The sequence below is a fragment of the Salminus brasiliensis genome, chromosome 3 (genome assembly GCF_030463535.1).
Source record: "Salminus brasiliensis chromosome 3, fSalBra1.hap2, whole genome shotgun sequence".
Lineage (NCBI taxonomy): Eukaryota > Metazoa > Chordata > Actinopteri > Characiformes > Bryconidae > Salminus > Salminus brasiliensis.
In genome coordinates, this window is record NC_132880.1 from 41,701,418 (window position 1) to 41,728,391 (window position 26,974).

Sequence of the window (26,974 nt, forward strand, 5' to 3'; positions counted from 1 at the left end):
GATTTACTGAAGTGACGTGACCTGAAGTGGTTTAGAACTTTAGAAGAAATGCTAAAGTAACTGTAGTCTTGTTGCCCACCCAACCCCCTCCCCCCCCCCCCACCACCCCTTCCTCTTTTTTTCTTTCGGCTTTCTCTATCTCACTGTCACGTGTAGTGAGAGAGACTCTGATGCTGTTTTTCACTTTTCTTTCTTTATCCCGCAGTGTTCTCACCTCTGGATTTGAACAAACAATAAACAAGTATTTTATCAAAATTCTGATTTTAAAATCTTATTTCAACTTATGAAATAATGGTGGACTGGACGTTTTTTGGGTTTGTGTGTGTGTAAACATGCTAACACTTATGCTGTACTACTTAATTTACACAGTACAGGCTGTATTAGCTACCTCAGTAGGGCGCTATTTGGCACTACATGGATTAAACTAACTTGCACAGCTCACTGATCAAATGCAATGAAAGGAAACCTCAGGTTAGACAGGTTATTAATTGTACTATGGAAGTTACAAAGGTTTCAGTTTGTTCTCATGGTGCTTTACTGAATAATTCTGATTTTACCACACAAAAGAAGTTGATTTAATTGTTTTGTAACTGGCGAATATATAATATATTATATTCCTTAATTTATTCAATTACACTTTTCAAATATGTTTTATTACACTTTATTATTTAGACTGTTCTCCTCTATTGCACCACCATTCATTCAGGTTTCACCATCCATTCATCCATTCAGTGGACATTCAAGCCCACTGATTCTGCAGTACTGTTTGTTATTGTTGAGGGTTGTGTTTCTATAAGTAGGCTACATTGATTACAGCCTGTAGAATTCCCTGAGACTGCAGAAAGTGCATTATTTTGTCATTACTACAGTATTTCCTTTACACTTCTCATTTGACTCTGTTGGAACTGTAAGCAATTGTACAATTTATCATTGTAGCTTTATGTTCATTATTATTTCCTTTATACAGACCCACACACTCCCGCCCACCGATAATAATAATAACAGTAATAAAGAAAGCGTCTGAAATCTCAAACAGCCAGTGGAAGGAGGTTTATTGTGTGAGTCATCGTGTGCAGTTTAGCTGGATGCCCCACTGCAGCCACAATTATCCTGTTTAACTACTGTTTATGGATTAATGTCGCATATTTTCCACTAACACATCTGTGTAGAATGAGAAATAAGTATTAAACTGAAGACAAAACTTCTGTTGTTTGGTCTGAAGGTGAGCTTCGTGAATACACTTAGCTAATGTAATATTTAGAGCAGTGTTTGTGTTCGGTGTGTCAGTAAAGCATTGGACAAATTAGAAGGACGTCAGGTATGGAAAGCCCAACCATGCTGTTACATCTGCTCTAAGTAGAATCAAGGTGATTTTTCCTCTTTTAAAGTGCTTTCGCTGAACAGCAATTTGTCAACATTTTACAGCTGTCTTACCATCAGCAGCCTAGTCACCTCATCATTTACATTCTGTCCAAGCAGGAGAAAGCTTAACTTCTGCTTTTTCTTTGCTTTTGGAAGTTTTGTCTACTGTTTTGCACTCGAAACCACTTAAAACTTTGTTATTATACTGTTTAAGACTTACAAATTACTGATAATCCATTGATCCATTGACCAATCACTAATAGTCCACTGATATTCCATTCCTCTGTTTTTTCTGCTTGTTTAACATTGCCTTTCATCTTCTGTCGAAGTTATATGTTCAGATTTCACTAACTACATTTGTAGCATAAGCCTATACGTCATATACAAAGCTACATTACAATGTACAGTGCATATATAAAAAGTAAAAAACAACAACAAAGTTATGAGGTGTAAGAAAACTTACTTTCAGTTGCACAGTTAATCATATTCATCCACTAAATCACTGCTGTAGGAATGTGCGGCAGTAACACACTACTAGTCTTTAAAAATGCACAAAAAATGTCCTGAATCCTATAACCTGCAGTCCATACTGGCCTCCAAATACAGATTTAATATCTATGCTAATGATCTTTTTTAGTGTAGTGAATATGATTGTATGACTGATGGTGAAAAATGGGACAATGAAAAAACTTTTGCAAGCTTGAAATAGAGTCAGCAATATTCTTCAATGTTTTACATCAGCAATTAAGCCTTTTGACTATGTTATGCAGTGCAAACTGATGGTCTCACGTTAATAATTGATCACACTATTCCAGAATCACATGGCATAGTCATCACATAGTACAGAACATTGCAGGCTGTGTTACAAATACTCTCTGAGCACTATTTATCAGGTTGTGTCTTTAAACCTGATGAATGTGTAAAATCTAGCACTGCAGCAATTTGACATATTTCACATTATTTTAAAAAGGAAGGACCATGGTAAATTATTCCTAAGCAAGCTCCAGCCAAGTTCCATGAAAATACAGGCTGAGACCTGCTACATAGACTATATGTCCAAATGTTTGTGGAGACCCCTTGTAATGAATCCATTCATCTACCTCAAGTTGAACCCATTGCTGACACTGATGTGCAAATGCACACACACAGCTTGTCTAGTCCCTGTAGAGAAATATTGCCAATAGAACAGGACTCTCTGGAGCAGATGAACTCATTGGCATCATGCCTAATGCCAGGCGTGGGCTAGAGGGGTATGAAGCCTGCCAGCATGGAGCGGTGGAGCAGTGGAACTGTGTTCTCTGGAATGATGGTTGGTGCTCCATCCAATACTTTTGGGATGAGTTGAAGAGTTGGGGATGAGGTGGGATGAGGTGGGGTTGTGATCATCCAATATCCTGATCTCACTAATGCTCTTGTCACTGTCAAAATCTAGTAGAAAGCCTTCCCTGGACAATAGAGACATCAAATCCACCAAAATCAGCCTTTTATGGAAAATCATTTGTGTTTAAAGCTGCACTGCATAAAATAGTTGTGCTAAATTTAATAAGCTATGTATTTATTTTTGTATTTTTTTCCATTAAGAACATTCTTTCTGACTAGTATGAGGAATTAAATAAATAAAAAAAATCATGAAAAAACTCAGAATCCATGTCCATTGTTTCTGTTCTGTTTCTGGTGCCCGTAAGCTTCCCCCCAAAACACAGCATGAGATTTTGCACCTATGACCATGAACAACCTTAATTCTACATTGTCTGCATTGTGACTTTGACTGAACAGTGTGCACGGTAATGGTTTTGCTGGCCCCAGCTCTATTCCACTGACTTCTGCCTGGGGCGCCATCAGATGAGCATGGTGATACATCATGCTATACAAAAACACACACTTAGATGAGGACCTGCTAAACACGATGTCATTACTTACAGCACAGTGGCCACTGTAAAATTGTCCCCTTAATCTAATCCATGCTGCTGTAGTAAACAAACCATCTATCTAGAAGCTTCTAACAAAGTGCTTTTTCAATTAGTTTTTAAAATTCATGCCTGCCAATACACAGTATTGATTGACGTTGTATTCAGCTCTGATGTGGCTCTATCACATGATAATGGAAAGGTGCAGCTGATGATCACTGGAGACTTGAAAAATGAAAAAGAAAAACACAAAACAACCAAATTCATTTGTTTCAAGACTTGTAATCAGTAAGTGTAACAGAACCACTTCAGATTGTCCCTTAAAAGGTGTAAAGCACTGAATGCCGTCAGTAATGTAGCTCTTACTGCAGCCCACTGAATGGGCTTGGCTGTCCTCATAAACGCCGCCTGTTTTTGATTAATGACCCTATAAGAGATAGATTTGGAGCTGCAACACACTTTACTGTCTCAGAGATTAATCTTGAGGAATAGATTAAAGTTAGCAAGGAGGAAACGTATTGGCTCTTTCTCCAGGATTCACCATCAGCTCCGGATGCATTTCCCCTAAAGCCAATCGGTATGATTATTTTTTTTAAACACTTATCCTGGACAATTTTTCAAAGTCTTACAGCTAAACGTACAGTGCATTTGGCCATGCAATAACATTGAACACTGAATCTGTTACGACTTACTTTGTGAGGCTAGAAGTTGTTTAAGAGTCGAGGGTTGTGTTTGTATCTTGTATGTATTCGCTTGCTCTTACTCCTGGCCTCCTGTCTTTGCTACAGAGTCTATTTGTCCTCATTTTAAAAAGAAAAAGGTGGTGCTGTGGAGGTGGGGAGGAGGTGCACAACATTTACTTTGTTTCGCTTGGAATGTGGAAATCGATTGATAGTGATCAATAGGAGGGAAAGTTGAGGCCTCTGTTACTGTCATGTCACTGTGATTTATACACTCTCCAACTCAAGACTCCCTTTGTTGGTATTCTCAAGTGGAAACTGTGGAGTCTAATCTGCTTCATACACTGTAGAATATGACGTCTTTCTTGCAAGTGATGTCACTGTAAATGTCGTAACTATAATATTGTTTATCATCAGATGGATGCATATATACAGACGGTCAAGTCAGCAAGTCTGCACACCCCTTTTACCTTCTCCACATTTTTTGTGGCGACTTATTCTACAATAAATGAAGTTCTTTGCAAAACAGCTCACAATGACAAAGCGAAAGCATGTTTGTGCTAATTTATAAAAAATCTAAAGGTAAAATACCCTTTGATGTGATACCCAGATGTGCCCAAAGAGCACAGTGGCCACCGTCATTCGAAAATGGAAGATGTTTGGAACCACCAAGAATCTTCCTAGACTCTGAGCGATCAGGGAACCCAAAGGTCACTCAGACAGAGCTCCAGCGTATCTTTGTGGAGATAAGAGAACCTTTCACCAGATCACAAAAGCCAGACAGCCACTCCTTAGTAAAAGGCACAAGACAGTCCGCTTGGAGTTTTCCAAAAGGAAGCTAGAGGACTCTCAAACCATGAGAAACAAGATTCTCTGGTCAGATGAAGCCAAAATTGATCTTTTTGACCTGAGGACCAAGCATGGTTTGGTGGAAACCAGGTATCGCTTATCACCTGGATAATGCAATCCCTACAGCGATGCATGGCAGTGGCATGCTCCAGAGTGATATGGACCTGACAACGGCCTGAAGCACACAGCCAAGAGAACCAGGGTGGCTTCACAAAGGAGTCTGGGTCCTTGATCACACTGCCCTTGAGTGGCACAGCCAGAGCCCAGACCTGAATCCAATTGAATATCTGTGGAAGGAGCTGGAAATGGCTGTGTACAGAGTAAATACACCTTTACATTTATGTGTCAGAATTTTTATAGACCAATAGAAATGCTCCAAAATTCCTTTAAATCTTTTTACACTGAAAGTTCTTTTTCTGTAAGGTTGTCATTTTGGAGAGACCAGATTTCTGCATGACAACGATTTAAATAAATGAATAAATACATAAATAGTAAATCTCATGACTCTGTATGCTGCACCTTAATTTTACATGGGAGACACTACATTATAGTTTAATTTATATCATGCCGTACACACTAGTTTTGTTACTGCCAGTGCGTGATGATGGTAATATACAAATACAAATAGTCAGTGCTAACTGCAGACTTGGACATGAGTCATACACACACTCTGTTGTCCACTGTTTATTTAGTCTCTATTGTCGTGTACTCATTGGTCATTTTTCAGGTTATATTCTGTATTTATGGTTTATTTGTTCTGTTGTTGGTTTGTATTTCCTTTGTTGTGTAGTTGCATGGCTGACTGTACTGTATTCATTGTCTACTTGCATTGCTCTAAAAACTGTATCATAGTTTTAGTATATCAACTCAGTCGTATGAGATAAATTAATTCAAAATTACAGTGCATTGAAACTGACCCAATAATCTTATAATAGTCATTCAACAATCTCATTATGAGAAATAATTGAAAAATTGATTAGATTTAAAGGTGACATGTTATGTCCCCTAGGGTCTCATGCTTTGAACAAAGTTCTGCAGAAACTGAGCATCACAGCACCCATTCTCACCCTGTCTAAACAGCCTATTGCCAATAATGAGCCACTGCTCACCCCATCACCACCCTTTTAATTAGTCCTCTCCACAGCTACATGAATTCTTAGACTTTACTTCCAAGTTTAATCTCATCTGTTCCTGTTTGTGCTAGCTATTTAATGCTTACTTCACCTTGAGTTCACTTCTGATGTCATAATGAGATAGATAGCTTATGACATTGAAAGTAGGGCCAAATCTAAACAGGGTGTTGAACGCTCTGCTTTCCTCCTAGGCAGCCCACAAACTGACTGGGTTGTCATATTTCACAGTTTGTGGGCTGGTAGGCCCTCCAGACACCTAAATATATGTGCAAGAGACCTTATATGCCCCCTTTAAGATGATTTCCCTTGCCCAGTACTTTCAATGTATGTCTATACTATGTAATCTACTACTGCCCTGGATGCATCTTACAATTTTATCATAAATAAATAAACAACAACAAAAAAACACCCACATAAGCCAACTCCCTTTTGCTCCTAAAACTCTTGTGTGACCGCAGGTCTTGTGATGCTGCAGTGCTAGGTGAAAGTGCAAGGGCAAAGATACTTGAAAACAGAAGGACAAAACAGACTTTCTGGAGAAAAAAAACAACCAGCAGCAAGAATAATAACAGTGATGATGAATGTACATATTTTTTTTCAATTAATGTGAAAAATGACTGGTGAGTGTACTTCCTATGAATAAAACACACCTAGCATGCTATGAAACCTGGGAAAGTTCTCCATTATTGTAATTGCCACTTTGTTTATGCCACTGTCTCCAGGTATGCATGGATAAGTTCCAGGAGATGCAGTTTCGGGCGATGCTGTCTGTATTTGATGGATGCTTCATAATTGCACTCTCCTTCACTTGATGCTGGCTTGCGGGCCACACTGAAACACTGCATCTGGACACTGCCAGTAGGAAATCATTGCATTAGTCCTCAGCAGGTGTCAAGTAAGTGCAAAACTTAAAGGTGACCATAAAGATATCGGTATTAGCCTGAAGGCTAGATTATAGCCATGGCGCTGCAATATGGTCTATAGGAAAACATAACACCTTCATATGCCCATGCCAAGTGCATCCAGGGAGACAGCAGGACTCAACCGTCCTCCAGTAATAGGATTCCGTCTTCCTCCTGTAACCAACCTCTCTGCACGCCAGCAGGGAGGCAGCCACAGTCAGATTGGATTAACCCACACATTGCCATGGGGCCAATGGAGATCCTCAATAAACCTTGCACAACATGACCATGAGAAACCAGAGAACTCCTACCTGCTTCAGTAACTGTGGCAAACCGCCATGTGTTTAAAATTAGTCCTACAACTGCCTGCTCTACACATTTACATGACTAACATGAATCTGTAATATTGTAAATATGCCATAAAGCCTTTCTCTCACACTATCATATCATATCAGCTCTCAGACTCATACTACTGAAACATACTCTCTTAAAAATAAAGGGTGCTACAAAGGGTTCTTTGAGCAGTGCCTAGAAGAACCATTTTTGGTTCCTTTTGGTGTCATAAAGAGAAATTTACATTAAAATTTATCTTTGAAAGGTTCTTCACACTTACACATCTCTATTACAAACATGACTGTTGTTTATCTGGGCATTAGGTGTTTAAATGTACAGATAACCCCTAATATTAAAATAAACACAATGAATATGAATACAAATACACCAAAATGCCATAACATTAGCACCACTGACAGGTAAAGTAAAAAACATTGATCATCTTCATCTGAAGTGTTATCTGTCAAAGAGTGGATATACTGTATTTGGCAGTGGTCAGTTCCTTAAGGCGGTGTGTTAAAAGCAGGAAAATGGGCAAGCGTAAGAATCTGAGAATTAAACTGAAATCTGTAAATTCCAAGATGTATTTTCTGTTGCTACAGATTGTAATACAGAGATTAACCATAAAAAGCAACATGGGATCTATGGAAGTGACATAATTAACCCAACACGGCCATCCTGTTTGCCCTGCCTTCTATTTTCATCTTTGTTTATGTCAACCTTGTACTGTCTTGTCCACGTGTTGCACATCTCCGTCCTCATCCTACATTAGTGTCTCCAGCTGTTCATTGTTTGTACTCCTGCTCCTATTGTTACCTTTGTCAGGGGTTCATTGTTTCGTTCAGCACATATATTCCTGTATGTTTGTCAGTTCTTATGTTTATGTTTCTGCATATCTACGATTTTGGTTTAATTTCGCTTTTTTTTGTGTCTGTCTGCTTTTGTGGTTTTCTGTTTTGTTTCAATACATTTTTTCACATTTACATCCAGCCTCCTCACATTCATGCCAGGAAGAAGCTGCTTTGCATGAATGACAATAAAAAATAAAACAGGATGCATCCCAATTTTTGAGTATGTAGTATGTAGTATGTACATTGAGTAGTCAACTTTTGGTTTCTATTGTCCCACAATTCAGTGTGAACATCTGTGGTATGTTAATATTTTGTGTACTAACCTGCCAAGCCCACACTATTAAGATTAGTACATAGCATATTAATATATAACACTTATTGTAATTGTGTGCACTACACAATTGGGATGTACCCATAGTTTCTCCTTGGAATATGTGAAGAATTTAGATATTCAAATAGCTGACATGGTCCAAATGCCCATCATTGATTTAGTCATTAGTGTTTTATTAGCTAAGCAGCAACAAAATAAATGCAATAATGTTTGCCAATAGCGGGCTTACATCACTCATGTCACTGATAAAGTCGTTTGACTGTAGGTACTGAACGCAGATATACCACTGAGCTGGAAAGGTGGTGTACATGGTTTGTCCATGTGGAGTACAGCAGAGCAGTAAATAGGAACTATTGAGAAGAGAAAAAGTTGAAATGAATGAAAGCAGCTGACAACGTACCCACACACCTTGGCAGAGGTGCGCTCCACATGCGCCGGCCCCCTCCCAGGCAAATGATCTCCGGTGCCCCCTCCAAACGGTACCCCATGTTGCAAGAGAATGTAAGCGTATCCCCAATGTCGAAACTGTAGCCATTACGGCGTCCATAGCGCGGCACTCCAGGGTCTTCACATGGTTCCAGGTTGTATTCTGAACAACACATTTGTATAACAGGTTTTATGCATTTTAACACTCTAGATGTTTTCAGCCAAATGTCAACACAATGACATGATTCTCCTGACCTGCAAAACAGTTAAAAGTACACATGCATAAACTGCCATTCATGAATAAACACAGCGGACTTGCAGGCCACCTTGAATATGCCCTACTACCTCACATCGCTCTGCTGTTAAACTTTTAAAAATGACCTTTGACTGCTAATGGAAGGATCACTTCATTAATTAGAAGGATAAACCCCAGTGAAGCGACCTGTGCCTTAGGGCATATTAAGAGTAACAAACCAATAATAACATCATAAAGTTTTTACAAGTCCGCAAGGACAGAGCGATGTTGTGTAAAAACTGCTAAATAGTCAACCCAGCCACATTCACACTGTCCAGAGGACATCTATGCTCAGGGACTGACCTGAGAATGTGATGTTAAAGCCTTCGTAAGAGATGGAGAAATCAGAGATGAAGCGCAGCTGGGCCTTGAAGTTGCCATAGAGGCCGGCGTTGATGGGTGAGGGAAGTTCAGCACCCGTGAGGCGGGCGAGAGGCTGGACGAAGCTACCATTCTCTGTGATGAGCAGGTAGTCATGGTGATCCTCCAGGTGGAAGGTGTTAAAAGTGAACTGAACTCCTGTTGGGCAAAGTCAACTCATTAGGCACAATAACTAACTAATAGTATTAGTAATTTCAGCAAAGATAGACAGACAAGACAGATGTTTCAAACCACTCAACAGAATGGGTTATATAGGAAGGGTTACCAATTATCATTAGCGATAACAAAAGTATGCTGGAATTGGTTTGATTCAATTCAGTGGATGGGGATCAGGCCATATACAGGCATATTTCACTGGATTGTGCATCAGCTATTTTAAGCCTGATCCATTTCCGATCCTTTGTTTTTACCACTGAGTTCTAGCAGAGTGCTTTTTGGTGTCCTCTAGACATTGTTCACAGAATAGTTTAGAGTCTGCAGTGTGAAACTATTTTACAGTGGAACATGAAAACTTCAGTATGTGTGATTTTAATACTTTGGCAGACTATTTGTCTTCTTTGTTTTTTGGCATATTTGCCCATACCGCCAAAACCAACCCGGTTTCATTGTACTTGTGCAATGATAAAGATATTCTATTATATCCATGTGGGGAAATAACCTTCCATCACATCTTTACTTTTGAATTACAGCAAAATTAAAACTACGACTGTCACAGGAACACTGTTTTACCAGCGGGTGTACTGTATGCTTTTCTTTGGCTTTAAATCAGCACTGAAGTGCATTCAAAATAGAGAAGAGAAGACTAATGCAGGACAAGAAAACCAAATTCACCACACTATAAAACTGGCATTACACATCAGAAGTCGACAAAAAGAAATGTGAATGTGTTTACATGCATTTACAAATCTGCTCATAATTAGATTTCTGTATTATTCAAGTGGTCATGAAAACAGCATACCAACAGCATAGATAGGATTAAGGCCTAGAACTACCAACTAAGAAATCTGATATAGAGAGCTGAAGCGTGGCTTTGTAATTGGATTTCTCAGCATATGTTACAAACATACAAACATAACCGGATAAGACAGACACTCATTCAAAAATAAATGATTGGCTACGTCTTTGCAGTAGTATAAAGAAATCTGTAAGAAGGGTGGCTTTGAAACAACAACAACAACAACAAAAAAAAACATTAGTACTAGACTAATACCATTAGAAACAAAAAAAAAAACAAAAATGAAAATCCATATTAGCTGGTAAAGTGGGTCCATGTTTACAAAAAGCCACAGCAGGACATTTGAGGTTTACACCACATTTGTCTGTGAGGTTATTGCCAGGATGCAAAAAAATTGAAATCTGATTACTGTCAGACTCATGTAAACCCAGAGTTTTCCCATTATCTGATTAAGTGCATGTAAATGCGTTGATCAGATTTCTGATAACATCAGATTTTCTGCAGTTATCGAACAATCAGTGTTTTAAAGAAACTGGGAGCTGAATGCACACACAGGTCAGTCAGACTGAATACTGAAAATACTGAATGCACTAAAAATGGTTATTTTAATAGCCACCACTAAATAAATCAGTCCAGAATGTAGAACGTCCACATTATAGAAACCCTTTACTAAAAACTAAAAAATGCTGTATTAACTTAAATTTGATAAAAGGAGTTATTGCATACAGTCTGTAACATTTCTGCCAATCTTGCAGTTAAGGGTTAGGAATAAATTCATGTTGCAGGGTGAGGCCTTTACAAAAAGACCCAAGGATTTCCTACGATCCTTTTTTTTTTTTTTGATAACAGCGTGAGACATGGAGGAGCATTTCAATTCTGCACGATTCTTCTACGAAACATAATGATCTCCCGTATTGAATGCTTTATCAGCCTTGGGAAATTAAAATTCAGAGAAACTTTCATTATTCTGAACTCAAAGCGTCTGCAATGATATTTCATACAGCGGGGCATAGACCAGAGCCTAAATCTGCATTCACTGCACTTTATCCTCAGGAAGTCTTTAGCAGGACTACTTGATAGACTCCAGGAGCTCGTATTCCATTTATTTGCCAGTTCACCCACGTACTAGTGCCCACCATTAGATTAATCAAAACAGAATGTTTACGCTCCTTTTCCAATAAGTTAATCTAGGCTACCCGGAGGGCAAACATTCTTTGCAATACATTTAAGGTAATCTGGGATGGCAAAGGTATTATAAGGGCCTTACAAGATTTTTTTTCCTCCCACACTGCATTTGTAGGAGGGCCATGGGTGCATTAGCAGCTCTGTGATTGTAGGGATTAATGTAATAGTGAAAAGGTTTAGCACTATGCAAATGACTGGATTTTAAGTTCACTCTGCAGTCAGAAGTGCTCGCAGTGATGTGTGTTTATGGGAAACAGAAGATAATGGAGTTAAAGAAATGGAGACATTCCTCCTTTAGCAGGAAGTGAAGGTTCTGAAGGACAAGCTTTACGTCTGCACTCTTCTGGGTGATGTTTTTTTGTTTGTTTTTTTCCAAACAAGCTTGCAATCACCTAGAGGTAAAAGAAGGACAGTTTGTGTAGCAAAAAGTTTTTACACATTTCTGTCCTTAACTCAGACCTACAGTCCAATGCACTATATCCAATACGCCACCAATGGTTCTTTAAGCAATATCACAGAAGGACCACTTCTGGTTTCATAAAGAACCGTGCAGGTCATAGAGATCTGTGTAAAGAATCTTTAAATTGCTAAGGTACTTCTGCATCAGTTAAATGTTCTTTAAGCCTGTCACTGACTCATTTCATTTTAACCCATGTGTAAAATAAAGTAAAATAAATACACAAGCAAAAGTTGTACTTTTACCACCTCTACTGTAGACTGGGATTTTTGCCACTGCTGGTAGACCCGTATGACCGTGTGCTTCCATACACCTTCAAATTCAGCTGCTTCCTTCACACCATTGCCTTTGGCATGGTCAGATTTAAATTTAATGATCATCCTTGTGCAGCGCCACAATTTTCACTACCACCTTAAACACACAGTGACTATTGTCTGGGGAGCTCACATAAATACTACACAAAAGAACTGATTTGTGTTCATTTGCATTTGTGTTAAGGCATTTTTTAGGCTGCTCCCTCTCTATGAAGCAGTTTGACCAGTGATTGCATGTAGATGCAGGTGCATATGGTGGTCGGTCAGAAGGCGGGTCTTCAAGAGGTGTGTTTATAGCTCTAGCTCAGTTTTACAGAATGTGAGGCGACTGTAGAAGCAAATGCTGATGTGAAATCAACACGAAATCCCAGATATTTTTTGCAATTCAAAAATCCCCGCCGGAACCATTGATCACCCTAGTCAAAAGTCATGTGGAAGATGGACATGTATGTGGTCTTACCTTTGCCATGGCTGACCTCCACAGTCCAGGTGCAATTGAGGGAGCTGGGGTAAACTTCAGGGTAACCTGGAGACAGAATAGTGCCCCCAGGCCCTCGCACATCACCGCCACATAGAGCTGCAGGTCAGACCAGACAGAGTATCACATATCATCACTAGTTCTCATGAACACTATGCTGCACAACAATGTGTATTACAGATGAACACTTAAGGACTAATGGACATGTCTTGCAAATGATCCTCTTTGGATAATGGAATTACATGCAAGGAAACTAAATGATGAATTGAGTTCGCAAAGACTTTGTTACATCGTAGCTCTCTTAACTCCACTGGAGAGACTGAAGCACCTCCTAAACACTTCTACTCATCTGCCCTAGACAGTACATCAGCGCATCAATAATTAATTACACAAGTCTCGCTGTAAGCACAGAGTTTTACGAAGGGAAATCTGAGCAAGACTTTGAGCACTAGGCCTTTTTCTTTCAGTCTAGTCTCTTTCTTTCCTTTGTTCTCCTCATCTCACCTCTTACATCTGTCCTTCAACAGAACTTTCACAGCATTTCATTAGATGCATTCTGCATTACTTGTGTCCTCAACTTCTACCTTTCCATTTTTTTAACCATTTTACTTTAAACACTGTTTTACATGATTCCTCAGCACTCAAGGTCATAGCTGTGTTTGTTTAATCAGTCATGATGAACACAAAAATGACACATATTTCTTTTCCATCACATACAGCTCTGTCGAAAAGGTACAAATATTTTGAAGGATTCCATAATCTTTTATAGTGGAGTTATCATATAAGTAGGAGAGACAATTTCACAGTAAAACCTTGTGCGACCTTTCGTTGTGCACACAAAATTGAGCAGCTCGAACTATTTTGAATAGTTGGTGTGTTTACAGAGAAGGAGCAGAACAGACAAAGGAGGACATCCTTGCTGCTGTTGGTCTTTTGCTGTGGAAAGGAAAAGGACAAGATATCCTTCAACAGAAAATGACAGTATGACTGCACCTTCTCAACATTTTGTTAACATTAAATACAAATGATAAATGAATATTATAAAGTTATTATTTAAGTTATTAAATTACATATTTAATAAATTAATGAAATTAACTATTTTAAAATGAACAATACTTAAGGGAATACCTAAAATATCAAATTAGCATGACCCCAGTGGGTGAGCCAAGGCATGTTTGACATCTTCAGTTGCTGTCTTCAGAGATGCTAAGCTAACATTGCTAACAAACACTGCACTGAGACTGTCACCAATCTCACCTCCTTAAAAACATGCCCCAAAAATGCATCTGAAAAACCTGCTCATAACACAACGTTTTTAAGCTTTTATAAGTAGACTAGGTTTATGCCAAATCTTGTGGGCATTTATAACATTAGTCAAAACTGTTACATCACAGTTTTGGGGGTTTAATATTATCTAGTTTTTACTCTTTTTCAAGTTATACTGGATTTACTTTTAAAGGAGAAAACAGCAGTGCTTGAAGTTCACAGTAGAACACTACCATGTAATGAACTCTTACTCTTATTATTCAGCTAAGATGCCAAGATCAATATAGTTTAATATACTAGAGCACCATTGAGATATGTATTTATTTTTAACAGTGCTTCCTTTTGTATGTCCTAATATCTGTATACAAACTTTACTGTGTTTTGCTTGTTCCTTTCATCAATGATGAGGAAATTCGATGTGTCAGAAACAAATGATTAACATTTATGTAAATCTGTAAGCACAATTTCAAATCACAAATTAATAATTACAATATTTTTTAAAAAACCTGTCAACTAGCCAGGTTATACTGACAGCTACAAGCTTTTCTGGAGTATTGGTGGCCCATACTGATTCTCAGAGAGAGTTTCTCTAAAGGACGTGCCGGTAAAGAATGCTCATGAATGACTAATCTGGCGAGCAGATCAGCTCCTATCAGCTGCAGCAGCCATCAAGGTAAATAGCCTTTCAGAATCGTCCTCAGTGACGGCCTAATGGCCTCCCATTGTCTTAGCTTCGTCTTCTCAGAAAAGGGAACGTGTCAACGTAATCAGAAAGGAAAAAGACAGGCGACCTAAGAAGCTTGGACATGAGTAACCTATTTCATCAGGCCACAATTTACCAGCGGTGTCAATATGTGTGCAAGGCCGCTGCAGCCTTCCTGCAGCCAACCTCCTTTCCCAGAATTGCTCTGCCACTGACCTCACCCCAATTGATCAGATATATGAAATGCCTTCTTTTTGTCATATACTCTTAAAAATTAAGGCGTCAAAAGGGTTTTCTTCGTGATTCCATAGAAGAACCACTGTTGAGAATGGGACATGATTCTTCATTGGTTTAATGAAGAAGCGTATTTGTTATAGAGATGTGTGAGGAACCTTTTAAACGTCAAAAAGTTCTTTGCTTTATTTATCGTTTTTTTTTTTTATCAATTTAAGAGTTCTTCCAATTCACATATCTGTAGTACAAACAGATCTTTATGGAACCAAAAGTGCTTCTTCTATGGTATCACTCAACAATTTGCCGCACCTTAATTCGTAATGTTTAATGATAATGTAAAGGTTCTCAGAAAGAATTCTCTTTTTCAAACATGATTCTTTAGGGACCTAAATGTCATTCTTCTATAGCATCACTCAAAGATCCCTTTGTAGCACCTTCTTTTTTTAAGACTGGGTCTCAAATCTTAAATTGATGTGTCCTATGTTCAGCTAATGACCCAGAAATAGACTGAAATCCACCATCTTCAAAGTCATATCACTTTTTGTGCTTAGAGGAATGAATGGAGGAGGCTTCTAGAGGCTACACAGAAAACATTTCACTGTAGCATGTAATGTAGGTCCAGCATGTGTTTTATTGGGTGATTACAGTTAATGGGAGGTTGCTGTGAAAGGTTGATGAAAGTTACTTAAACTGATTTATTATGTGTGAATTTTAATTAAGTAAACTGGATTGAAAAGTCAATTGGTAACATGAGATACACCAATCAGCCATAGCACTGCCTAATACTGAGTAGGTCCCCCTCGGCTTGCCACAACAGATCTGAGCATTCGAGGCATGGGCTCCACAAGACCTCTGAAGGCGTCCTGCGGTGTCATCAGCAGCAGATCCTTTAAGTCCCGTAAGTTGCGAGATCACACCAATGAGCCTTAAGTGTCCATGACACTGTCTCCAGTTCATCAACTGTCAACTCTTGAACCACTTTAGGAAGGTACTGACCACTGATGTTTTGGAGATGTTCTGATCCAGTTCTCAAGCCATCAAAATTTGGTTCTTGTCAATGTGTCTCATATCCTTTTGCTTGCCTATTTGTCCTGTTTTTAACACCAATATCACCTTCAAGACCTGACTGTTCACTTGCTGCCTAGTATATCCCATCCTTTGACAGATACCACTGTAGATGAATATAATCAATGTTCTTCACTTCACCTGTCAGTGGTGCTAATGTTATGGCTGATCAGTGTACACATCATCTGGTAAACACATTTGGGTCAGTTTCTCTGTCCTCACAACTTATTCTTGCATCTCTTTCTCATATCCTCTGAGGGAGGATCTAATATATAAGGAAAGGATGTATGGAAAGACAGTTAAATATAGGAGATGCACCTTTAAGACTTTAAGACTTAAAATCAGTAGCTTTGTGCTTTACACACATTGTACTTTCTACAGTATCAAGTTAATGACTGAGGTTGGAGGTGTATAAATGCATTAGTGCATTGTAAAGCATGTATCTAGTGGCTACTGTATTGATTATATATTATTAAAATGAATAAAATTTTAATGGATAAATCAACAAAATTCCCCAAAAAGTCAAAATAGTTGTATAGTCTGCACACATAAATAAACAAATAAATAAATAATCATATACATTTTTTAAATAAAAGCTCCTTCGTGCACAAGTGTGGTGGCTTTACAACAGAATTCTGAATGATATCAGAAAGCACTGAATGGATGATGGTGAAATATGAGATTTCATGATGCACTCAACAGTTTCCTAGAGAACCTAAATGTAATCAAATCATTAAGAGGTCTAGAGGCTGGCTCCTGTCCTAATGGGTGCCTACCATCGCATGTGGGCAGAGGGTGGCTCCACCAGTGATTCTTCTCGCAGACCAGGGGCTCCTCATGACTGAGTCGATAACCAGAGTCACAGCCAAAAGAAACAGTGGAGCCGATGGAGAAGTCCTGGCCATAGCGGAGCCCGTTGACGGGGATCCCAGGATCCAGGCAGGAGTAAGCATCCACCGTCACGCCTATAAATAGGGAAGTATATATGATTAGTTCCATTATTCATGAAGTAATTCATGAAGGGGGGTTTAGGTCCTAATAAAATGCTCTTACAAATTTCAACCAGCAACAATGCCTCTTGTTCTTGTCCGCAGGTCTGAAGAAATGTTTAGGTTTACTTTAGCAACCTCAGCACCCTCTCACCCAGACTCAGTGCATGCATGCAGGCCTTTCTTGATATAATATTCATAGAACTGTCAGTAGCCAGACTGCATGGTGCCAAACAGCATACCGTTCAGTGCATGGATGTCTTTGGCTGAAACATGAAATTACACATTGATATACTCCTTGTTTTAATATTTTAATGGAGGTTCACTTTCTGATACTTGGGGGGATAGTAATCATACTCATCAAACTAAATGTCTAAATAGGACAGGCTCCTCCAAACTCCTCTCTAACCATGTTATGATCATCTGCAGCTGATGTGCTGCTCCTGATTCTAATTTTAGACATTTTAAGCAGTAATAAATGTAGGGGTGCCTTTCTGCATTTTTATTAATTTCATTGGACAAATTATTGTAATATTCATATATGCAGAAACAAAGTAAAAGATAAGCTAAGCTAATTTTTTTTAAGTATAGCATTAAAACATACAACACTTTAAACTGGAATTCTCTGTTAATATAGAAATACAAACAAGAAAAAATAAAGGTAACATCCTACAATCTGTGGCATGGTTTTGCCTTGGTGCAGTAAACTGAGTCACATCGATAACCACATGTTTGCCTCAGAGGTTCAAAGCCCTGCAGGGTGATTTGTGCCCTTCCACTGCACTCTCAAATATAGAACTAATCTGCTTTCGTGATTTGACATACATTTCCACACTTGGATTAGGATTTAGAGAACATTTTCATGCCAAGGAGAGCTGCACAAAGGACTGCAACCCAACACCCAAAAGGGACAAGCTGAAGAACCTCTGGACAAACCAAGAACAGACTGAAGCCAAGAATGTTGACGTGTCATGCTGTGCAATGTTCTTCATTCACCTCCACTAATTCACTCTAAAAACATGAGCAATCTCATCAAAACAGGAGATCAAAGAGGGTTCCTTCCGGTGAACATTTGCATTTCAAGACTACGACAAAGTGACACTCTTACTCTCATAGAGGATCTTGAAGCCGCTGTTGGAGCGACTGTTGTCGGTGGTGAAGAGCATGTAGAGGTGATTGCTGCTGCTGAACAGGAACTGAGGCACTTGCGTGCCGTTAAATGAGCCGATCAGCGGAGACAGGAGGTTGGGCCCATCGTGGATCTCCAGGAAATCACAGTTCAGCTCTGTCTGAAACCTGGGCGACACAATCACATGATACAAATCAAGGGCTGCTCAACGTATGGTTTGCTAATTGTTGTCACCATATTGTTTTTTAAGCCTTCAAATAAATCCCTATGTTTATTGTTTTAGTGTTTAATCATGACCTGTTCTCACGTGTCCCAGATGAGTTTCTGAGGGTGTTTGGATGAAGCAAGTCATCCAAAGCATTCAATTAAGCTAAATATATTTGGTTAAAATAATGCAGGCCTGTCTTTGACCCATTAAGGCTGAAAGTTCTGCCAGCAATGTGATCAGTGTGGATATAATAAAAAAAAAACTTTCACATATAGCAGGTTATCAGAAGCTTTCTGATGGCGAAAGAAAATGCATACTTCTCAAAGCTGATCTTGATGGAACGTCCTGGTTCTGCTTCTATGACCCATTCACAGCTGAGAGAGTCTTTGTAGTATCCTGGCCAACCAGGGGACAGGATGATTCCACTCGGAGCTGAGAAGTGACCACCACAAGGAGCTGTGGAAAGAGATTCAGAAGACACTACTCAATTTTCTGAGCAATGGTTAAATCTTCATGAAATTATTCACAAGGCAAAGTAATCATTTTTGATTGAATCTGCTCTACAGAACTTAGAGTGGTATTTTATCATAAACAGATTAATTATAGGGGGCATATGAGGTCCATGGGAGAAACTTATTGTCTGTATATATTAACTACTGGTAATCAGATTTCCTCTACATAACCCAATGGTATAATATGTTTTTCTTAAATTGGGGTCTATTATCATAAATTACATGCGGGGTCAATGAGGAAGAACATATTGTCCACACTTATCATAAATTACTGTTGATCAGCTTTCCTCGACACAACCTGAATGACTATGTCTCTGTTAAATAAGGGTTCATTACCATAAACATGTTTATTACAGGGGATATAAGGTCATTGTGGTCATGTTATGCTATCATTTGTTCCCTAAGTGACCGTTATTGCACTCTTTTCTCTATCCCAGCAGTCCTGAGAAAGACCTGGGAGTATGATCAGTGGCCATACTGTCTATAAATACAGATCAAACAATGCAATGGTGGTGCTGAAACGCTATTGTAGCAATTTTCACCTTTACAATGAAATAAGTGTCTCTCAGTCAGTGTCGAGGAGCAGATGTGAGCCCCTTTAGGCTGTCATTCTCTGCTCTCCTGACCATGCGAGAGGTGTTGGAACATAATCAAGCCCACACTGAGCACAGAACCAGAGACTGAGAGGACATTTACCGTCTGGAGATAGGTAGTCTACTAGACTTTGGTCTGTAGGCTACATTACTATCGACCTCTCACCCACAGGCTGACACATGCTCAAATCTTCTGCATAGGTGCGCTATAAGTGATACGGTAGTAATTGTCCTCCCAATTGCATGCCTCTCCGAGCCGCAGCCAGGGTAATTACCTTCACACTTTGGGATGGGGCCGCTCCACATCACCTTGCCATTGTCTAGCTCACAGGTGACAGTCTCTGCACCCTGGGTCTTGATGAAGCCATCCTCGCAGATGACCGAGATAGAGCTGCCCAGCTGGAAGTTGTCACCAAATCGGCGGGCGTTAAGAGGAATCCCAGGATCTGGGCACTCGTTATGACCAAATGCTGTTTGGAGGGAAAGAAAAAGAAATAGCAAGGGAGAATAAGATCCCAAGGCAATTTTCATACAAGAAAAAGATGGATTTGCAAGTCAGAAAAAGGGTCTGTCCAAGCTATAAGAATGGCAGTGTTGCTCAAATAACTGGCTTTGAACAATAAAATGCCTTCCAAAGTCAAGGTTATAGTACTAAACTACATAATTATAACATTCTGCTTCAGCAAAGTGCTCAACAAAATGCCACCATTGTGTGTTTGAGTGTGGGTCTTACATTATGCAGTATTATTCCTATCCTGTGCAGTAGATGTTCAGCCCAAACCACAAGCAAACCTACAATTTACCCATCCTGGCAAATGTTCTCACTTCTTAAAGGCTCTTGTCACTAAAGCACCTTTTACCGACAATCAAATGCACAGCATAATGTTCTTCTGCAAATGGAGCTAGTTGGAAATGAGGAGGTTAAAGAGATGAAAAATGGCTCTCGCCAGCTGCTACTGCAACACAAAGTACCAAAAACAAGCCTCCGGTACCCTCCAACAGTCCAGACACTTTCCCACTAAGGGTGCTGTTTATTAATCTACTTAGAGCTATTGACCTCCTAGCTGTGTGTTCACTTTTTTTTTACAGAACTTTATGGAGCATACGATGGACCCTGAGGCAGATGGCTTGGAAGGCTGCTGCCCTCAGAGAACTCAAACAGCCTGTCTGACTGCCTGATGGATGTCTTGTGACAGGAAAGGCCTGCAAGAAGGACACAACGTTTGTCAAAACGAATCCAGATTTAACAGTGCTCCATCACATTCCTGACAGCTCCACAGACAACATGGAGCAACGTGTCAGTCCACTGAAGAGGCCAGATCTTACAGTCCTTCCTAATGAGAGGAGCCTAATATGCTCGGTGCAAAAAAGGGGGAAAAAAAGAACAGCCTTGTTCTCTTGGAGGCTTTGATGGATCGCCGTGACATTTCACGTCCCCTTTAAGAAAGAGCATTAAGGAGTCACTGTGTAGATTAAATTCATGCATGCGTGGAGCCAAGACCAAAGGAAGGGGGAGGAGGGCAACATTTGCTTTCTATACAAATGGATGTGAGATGAGGTGATGTCCTCTAGAATGGCTAGATTTGACAGAAGAGTATCCTTGTTCCATAAGGCTTGAGATTCACTTTCAATAGTAGGCATCACCATGTGTAGACTCTGTATATATTCTGCAAATAAAATACCAGAATACTTCTACTGCATTAATAAATGTTTTAGGACACCTGTTCCGTGACTGGGAGAATGATAAGGGACATCAGATTGTTCTCATACACCTGAAATGATAAAGTAACTGATTACAGTAAGTTAACTTAACTTGGTTTAGTCAAAAGTTCTCTGAACATATCTTTAGTTCTGCATCTCAGTTCTGTCAACAATACATATTAAGTTGAGCCTCAGAAACATCACTTAATGAACTGCAGCTCAAGATAAGTACTGACAACAAATTAGGACACTCTGGAGCAGATAAACATGAACTTATTGTAACCATGCCTAATGCCAGGCATGGGCTAGAGGAATATAAAGCCCTCAGCATTAAGCTGCGGAGCAGTGGAATTGTGTTCTCTGGAATGATGATTGGTGCTCCATTGGTTAGGGATAAGGTGAGGTGGTGATAATACAACAGCCTGATCTCACTAATGCTGTTGTCCCTAAATCAAATCAAATCCTCACAGCAGTGATTCGAATTCTAGCAAAAAGTCTTCCCTGGAAAACAGAGATAGATAATTCATCAAATGCAGGATAAACAATGAATTAAAATGTGTCCCAATACTTTTGTCCCTATAATGTATTTTGTAAAATGTTTGGTTGATAAATTAGAACTTCACTATTGTATGAAATGCAGTTAGACTGTAGGGCCACTCTACAGCTGTGAAATAACACAGATCTGAGCAAATATACCTTTATGTTCTTACTTGGACACAGATATGTAAAACCCTTCACAGTTCTAGAACAGAAAGGTCTTCCCAATGTGATAGGGGAGTCCTAATCTGCAGATGGGAAAGAACTAAAACATGTGAGTTAGAACTTTAGACTTTTGACTATCTACCTTTGTTAGAACCTTGTACGCAACTACTGTATAAAAGTAATACAAATACCACGTGGACCTAGAATGGACATTCCAAACCTATGCACAAGTCTGGAAGGCCTTTAAATGGTTACGCACTGCTGTAGGTAATGTTGAAGCCTCGGCCAGACATGGAGTGGTCAGCCTGGAACTCCAGACGGAGGATGTTGCTGTTGCTGGTGAGGTGAGATGGCACTTCCGTTCCAGTGAAGCGACCTAGCACGGCAGAGTCCAGCAGCTCCCCGTCCTTCACTGTCAGGATGTCATAGGGAGCCTCCAAGTCAAAGTCGTTGAAGGCCAAGTGGATGCGGCTGCCAGGCTCTGACAGAATCAGCCACACACAGTTCAGGTTGTTCCCATATCCTTCTGGGTAGTCCGGAGAGAGGACTGTGCCCATAGGAGCGGTGAAGTTCGACAGACAAGGAACTGAAAGAACAGGAGAAAACAATCAAACTACAAAATGTCAAATTCTACACAAGAAGTACAATATCCTCACCATATGCTTTACTAACTAACTCTTTAAATGAATTCATAGAGGTGAAGTCAGCTATTTTAAGAAGCATGCATTGCTAAAACACAGCTCTTTAGTTACAAATACAGCTCGTATAATTTAAAAAGAAAAGCATGGCCGATAGAATGGGTCACTCTGGAGCAGCTGCACATTAGCCTAAGGTCACTATGCTCAATTCCATGTGCCTGCTAGTGGGGCATAAAGCCTCACGGCATTAAACTGTGGGGCAGTGAAACTACATTCTCTGGAGTGAAGGGGCTCAGTCCAATTCCTCTGGGATGAGCTGGAGTGGTGTTTGTGATCCAGAACTAATCATACAACATCGGTACATGACCTCACTAATGCTCTTGTGGGTGAATGCAATCAGATCCTATCATAACATCTAGTGCAAAGGCTTCCCAGAAGAGTACAGACGGTTACTAAAGCCAACAGGGTAAGCGTCTGTTTAATACAGTCGATTTCAGAAGAAACGTTGGAAGAGCAGGATTTTACAAAGTAACACACTGCATATTTTATTACAAATTGGGTAATTAGTCAGCGAATACAGCAAATTATGAAAAGAAATCAGAGTAGAAAGTATGGGAGAGTATTAGGATAACTGTTTAATTGTATTTTGTATGTGTGTGTACCATGGCCACTAAGGCCCTGTAGTTTTATCAACATAAATCCAATCATCAAAATAAAGTTATTAGGAATAATTTTATATAAAGAAATTAATAAAGAAATTAATATTTACTAACAAATACCAAAATCATTACTTTAAAGGAACACACAGAAGCTCACAAACTGCACTCTAGCTGAAATATTAATGCTGCATATGTTGTGGATTGGTCTACAGGCTATAAATAGGCCTAATCTGCTCACTACTCCAATTAGACATGGGAGAAATTTTGGCTCTGCATTTTTCAGCAATACACATTTCAAGAAAAGTATCTACATACAGACATTATGAGTGTACATTTTGGCATGTGATAGATAAGCCTATCAGCTCTGTATTCCGTTTGGAATGAAAAAAGAGAGCCTATATCTCTTGTGTAGGGTTCCCCATTACACAGAGAAAAGAATGGTTTACTCTACAGAAACAAGCCCCTGAACAACCATCAATGCACTAACGTAATGTATGGTGTTCTAGTACAATGGTAGCTTTACCGAAGACCACACTTTTATTCTAATAGGGTAATATATCTCAGGTTATTATCTACAGCATTTACTCACAGATGCAGATTGGGACATTAGCAGACCACTGGTTGTTGTTCTGGCAGGATATAGTCTTCTCTCCAATCAACTCAAAGCCGAACTGGCACTCAAAGCGCAGTACGTCTCCATTAGAGAAGCCGTCTCCTTCCCTCATGCCATAGAGAGGCGTGCCTGGGTCCCCACAGCTCTCCTTGTCGATTTCTATGGAGAATGAGTAAAGCATCCACTGAAGCACACTGATTCGACAGGAATGCTACCCATATACAAATCAATGCACATTAATGACAACATATATTGCCACTGTATAATTCATGGTATGAAGGGCAGTTAATGCCTAGGTGGATTTCAACCCCCCGAACTCTATGGACCTCTACTTCCATTTCACAATAACTACATACCTACCTTACATATTCATAGTAATTACCAAAAAAATCATATTGGGACAATGAACCATGCTGGCTCAATGTCAATTTCCATTACAATTCCACTCCATTAGAAAGTCTGCTGAATGTGGCTTCAACCCTCACGATTATAAAAAGGATAGTTCCAGGAGTAAAATTGGATAACTAGAGTCACATTTGAAGCATATACATTTTCAATATACAACACATGATCACACATATCACCTGAATAAACACTTCAAGTTATTAAAAACCATTGTGCTGAGGCTCTGAGTTGCTCAGCAGACTAAGACGCTGACCATATGGCCAGAGGATCCTGGGTCATGCTGCTTCGCCATCAGCAGCTGAAGTCTGAGAGAGCACAATTGACCATGCTCTCTCTGGGTGGGTAGATGGCAATCTCTCCCCTCATCACTCACATTGCAATGTTGGAGGGCATAGGTGACTGTTGGCTGATGTATCAGAGCGTGTTGACTGCCTAGTGATGCTGCATTGGCAGCTTGCAAAGAGACAGTGGCTGGCTGACCAGTGTGAGTTATTTTAGCTGCAGTTCTGTGACACTGTCATTTCTGCACAATTTAAGGTGGAATGGAAAATTCAGCTGTATTTTAGAGATGCACTGTATGTTGTGGGAGGACTAATCAGTGGATAGATTTGATGAACCAATTAAATTAAGGCTGATTGCTGCATCACATTTAAAGCTGAGCATCCGTGGGACAGTTCTTGCGAAATGGTAACATAGCTTACCATTACACTACATTGCTTAATGGTAAATATGTTTACTACCATTATTATAAACTATTTTAATTGAATTATTTACCAAGCATTTTTGTTGCTGCTGCGTGTGATTCTTTCATGGTTACAGAGATTTTTCACTTTCCTACAGCCCATCTTAAGATCAATAACTAAACCATACACTAAGAGTTTAAGGGGTTAACTCAACCGATATCTAAAACTCTGTTCTCTCTCTACAGCTGCCTGTGAAGAAGGCCAAAAGTGTAGTTGCTGCACTAGTTAGATAAGGCTGATTCCAGAAGGCGTGCGGCAGAGCCCAGCACAGTACGGTCCCAGCACAATGAGAAGCCAACCAGGCAAGACACATATCACACTCCTCCGGCACGAGCCTGACCCTGACTCACCCCACCTTGATAGCACCCAACATGGAGCCCTACATGGAGCAGCGGGCTAGTGGAGAGGGCAATACATCTTACTGGACACCTTGCACAGCCGCTCCGAGATGAACAGTGAACCCCATTGCGCTCCTTGTATGTATCCTCATATGAAACGAGGGGTGGAGGGGGAAAGAATAACTCCAGTAAATTATATTTAAGGCCAAATTAATGTTGGCGCTCATTGAGGGTTGGGGTGGGGTGGGGGGGTTCTTAGGTGTAATGGAAGTCTGTGGCCAGTGCTTGATGTATGGCATTAATTTCCTGCATGACACACTCTTTATGAGTGCCACAATGCCCTGCTCTCTGGTTCAATCTGGAGGGAAGGCTGGGGAAGGTTAGGCCATATTTACTGCTTTGTGCTTTACAACAGTGGGGAAAATGGAGAACAAATTGCCTGCAGAAATCCACAGCATCTGAATAATCTCGGACGACGCTATGCTTAACTGAAAGGTCAGCGTGTCTGCTGGGAATCCATGACCCGCTCAACATGATGGGCATTCTGTGCTTGTGTGCCTCAGGACCTTACTAGCCTTAACAGAAGCAGCAGTGCTAGCAGGTCAACTGCTTCTATACAGTTGTGCACAAAGTGCAAAAACATAAAGTGCATAGCCTGCAAAGGCCACACTGTTGGACCTATACTGTTTATTTTTACTTCCTTTTTTTTTGCACATATTACCGTGCAACACCATCCGTAAATTGTAACCAAGCTATAGCTGGGCTCATTAAATCACCCTTCATATAAAAGTCAGTAAACACGCTTTAATTTCAAACCACCCTTTAAAATATAGACAGGTGATTCATCTAACTCTTCGGCTGGTCTCATGGACAATGGCCCACTTCAATAATTGTGTCTTCATGCGTCTCTTGGAAGGCCTCGTTATCCCAAACTCAATTATCGTCTGCGTTTCAGGCCCAACCATTCAGCATTTCTGAAAGTTACTCCAGTTTGATCTGCACTGCAGAGCTGGGAAAAGCAAGGAGCCGTTCAAAGGCGAAGTCATCGGAGTGAAATACACACGAGCAGACACACCGGGCACCAAGCCTTCATTATTCCAACAGCTCCATCCTAAATGAGCTTTTTATACTTGCTCAGAGTTTATGCAAATGCTTTTGCTGTATGGAATAATCACAGGGTTAGGCATGAAGAGAAGAATATTAAAGTAGTGTATCTCTTTAAACACCATTCTAAGTGGTCTGAGAAACCTACCGCCTGAAAAAGACGTCTATAATAGCCTACTGCTTGCAAGGACTCAAGGACTGTGAAGTTGTGTTATGGACTACACATTAAAATAAGACCAAGGAGACCTGCACCATATTTTACCTGCAACAATAAATAATGCTAATACAGTACACTACAGGAGATCAGCACAATTTGCTGTCAAATGTAAAAGCATATTCATGGTATTGTGAAAAGCAAATAATGTATAATAAAATCAATGTGTCTTTGATTTCAAGCAAGGTCAAAGACCATGCACTAAACAGTAAGTAAATTGCACTAGTTGCGCAGAAATGGCTAAAGCTATTGATGTATGCAAAATATAGAGGTAACTATGGGCAACCAGTATTAACAACCAAAGCAAAATCCGACCTAA

General features: G+C 39.8%; 1 protein-coding gene across 1 annotated transcript in view; it reads right to left on the reverse strand.

Annotated features, from left to right (window-relative positions):
• csmd3b (CUB and Sushi multiple domains 3b) overlaps positions 1 to 26,974 on the reverse strand; it is a 548,309-nt gene that overhangs the window by 183,714 nt on the left and 337,621 nt on the right. Inside the window, exons 13-21 of the mRNA XM_072674465.1 lie at positions 23,828 to 24,010; positions 22,201 to 22,527; positions 19,814 to 20,008; positions 18,751 to 18,889; positions 18,205 to 18,392; positions 16,884 to 17,072; positions 12,822 to 12,938; positions 9,373 to 9,588; positions 8,749 to 8,937 (exon numbers count right to left, since the gene is read on the reverse strand). Coding sequence (XP_072530566.1) covers positions 8,749 to 8,937; positions 9,373 to 9,588; positions 12,822 to 12,938; positions 16,884 to 17,072; positions 18,205 to 18,392; positions 18,751 to 18,889; positions 19,814 to 20,008; positions 22,201 to 22,527; positions 23,828 to 24,010 — 1,743 coding nt within the window. The remainder of the gene's footprint in view (positions 1 to 8,748; positions 8,938 to 9,372; positions 9,589 to 12,821; positions 12,939 to 16,883; positions 17,073 to 18,204; positions 18,393 to 18,750; positions 18,890 to 19,813; positions 20,009 to 22,200; positions 22,528 to 23,827; positions 24,011 to 26,974) is intronic.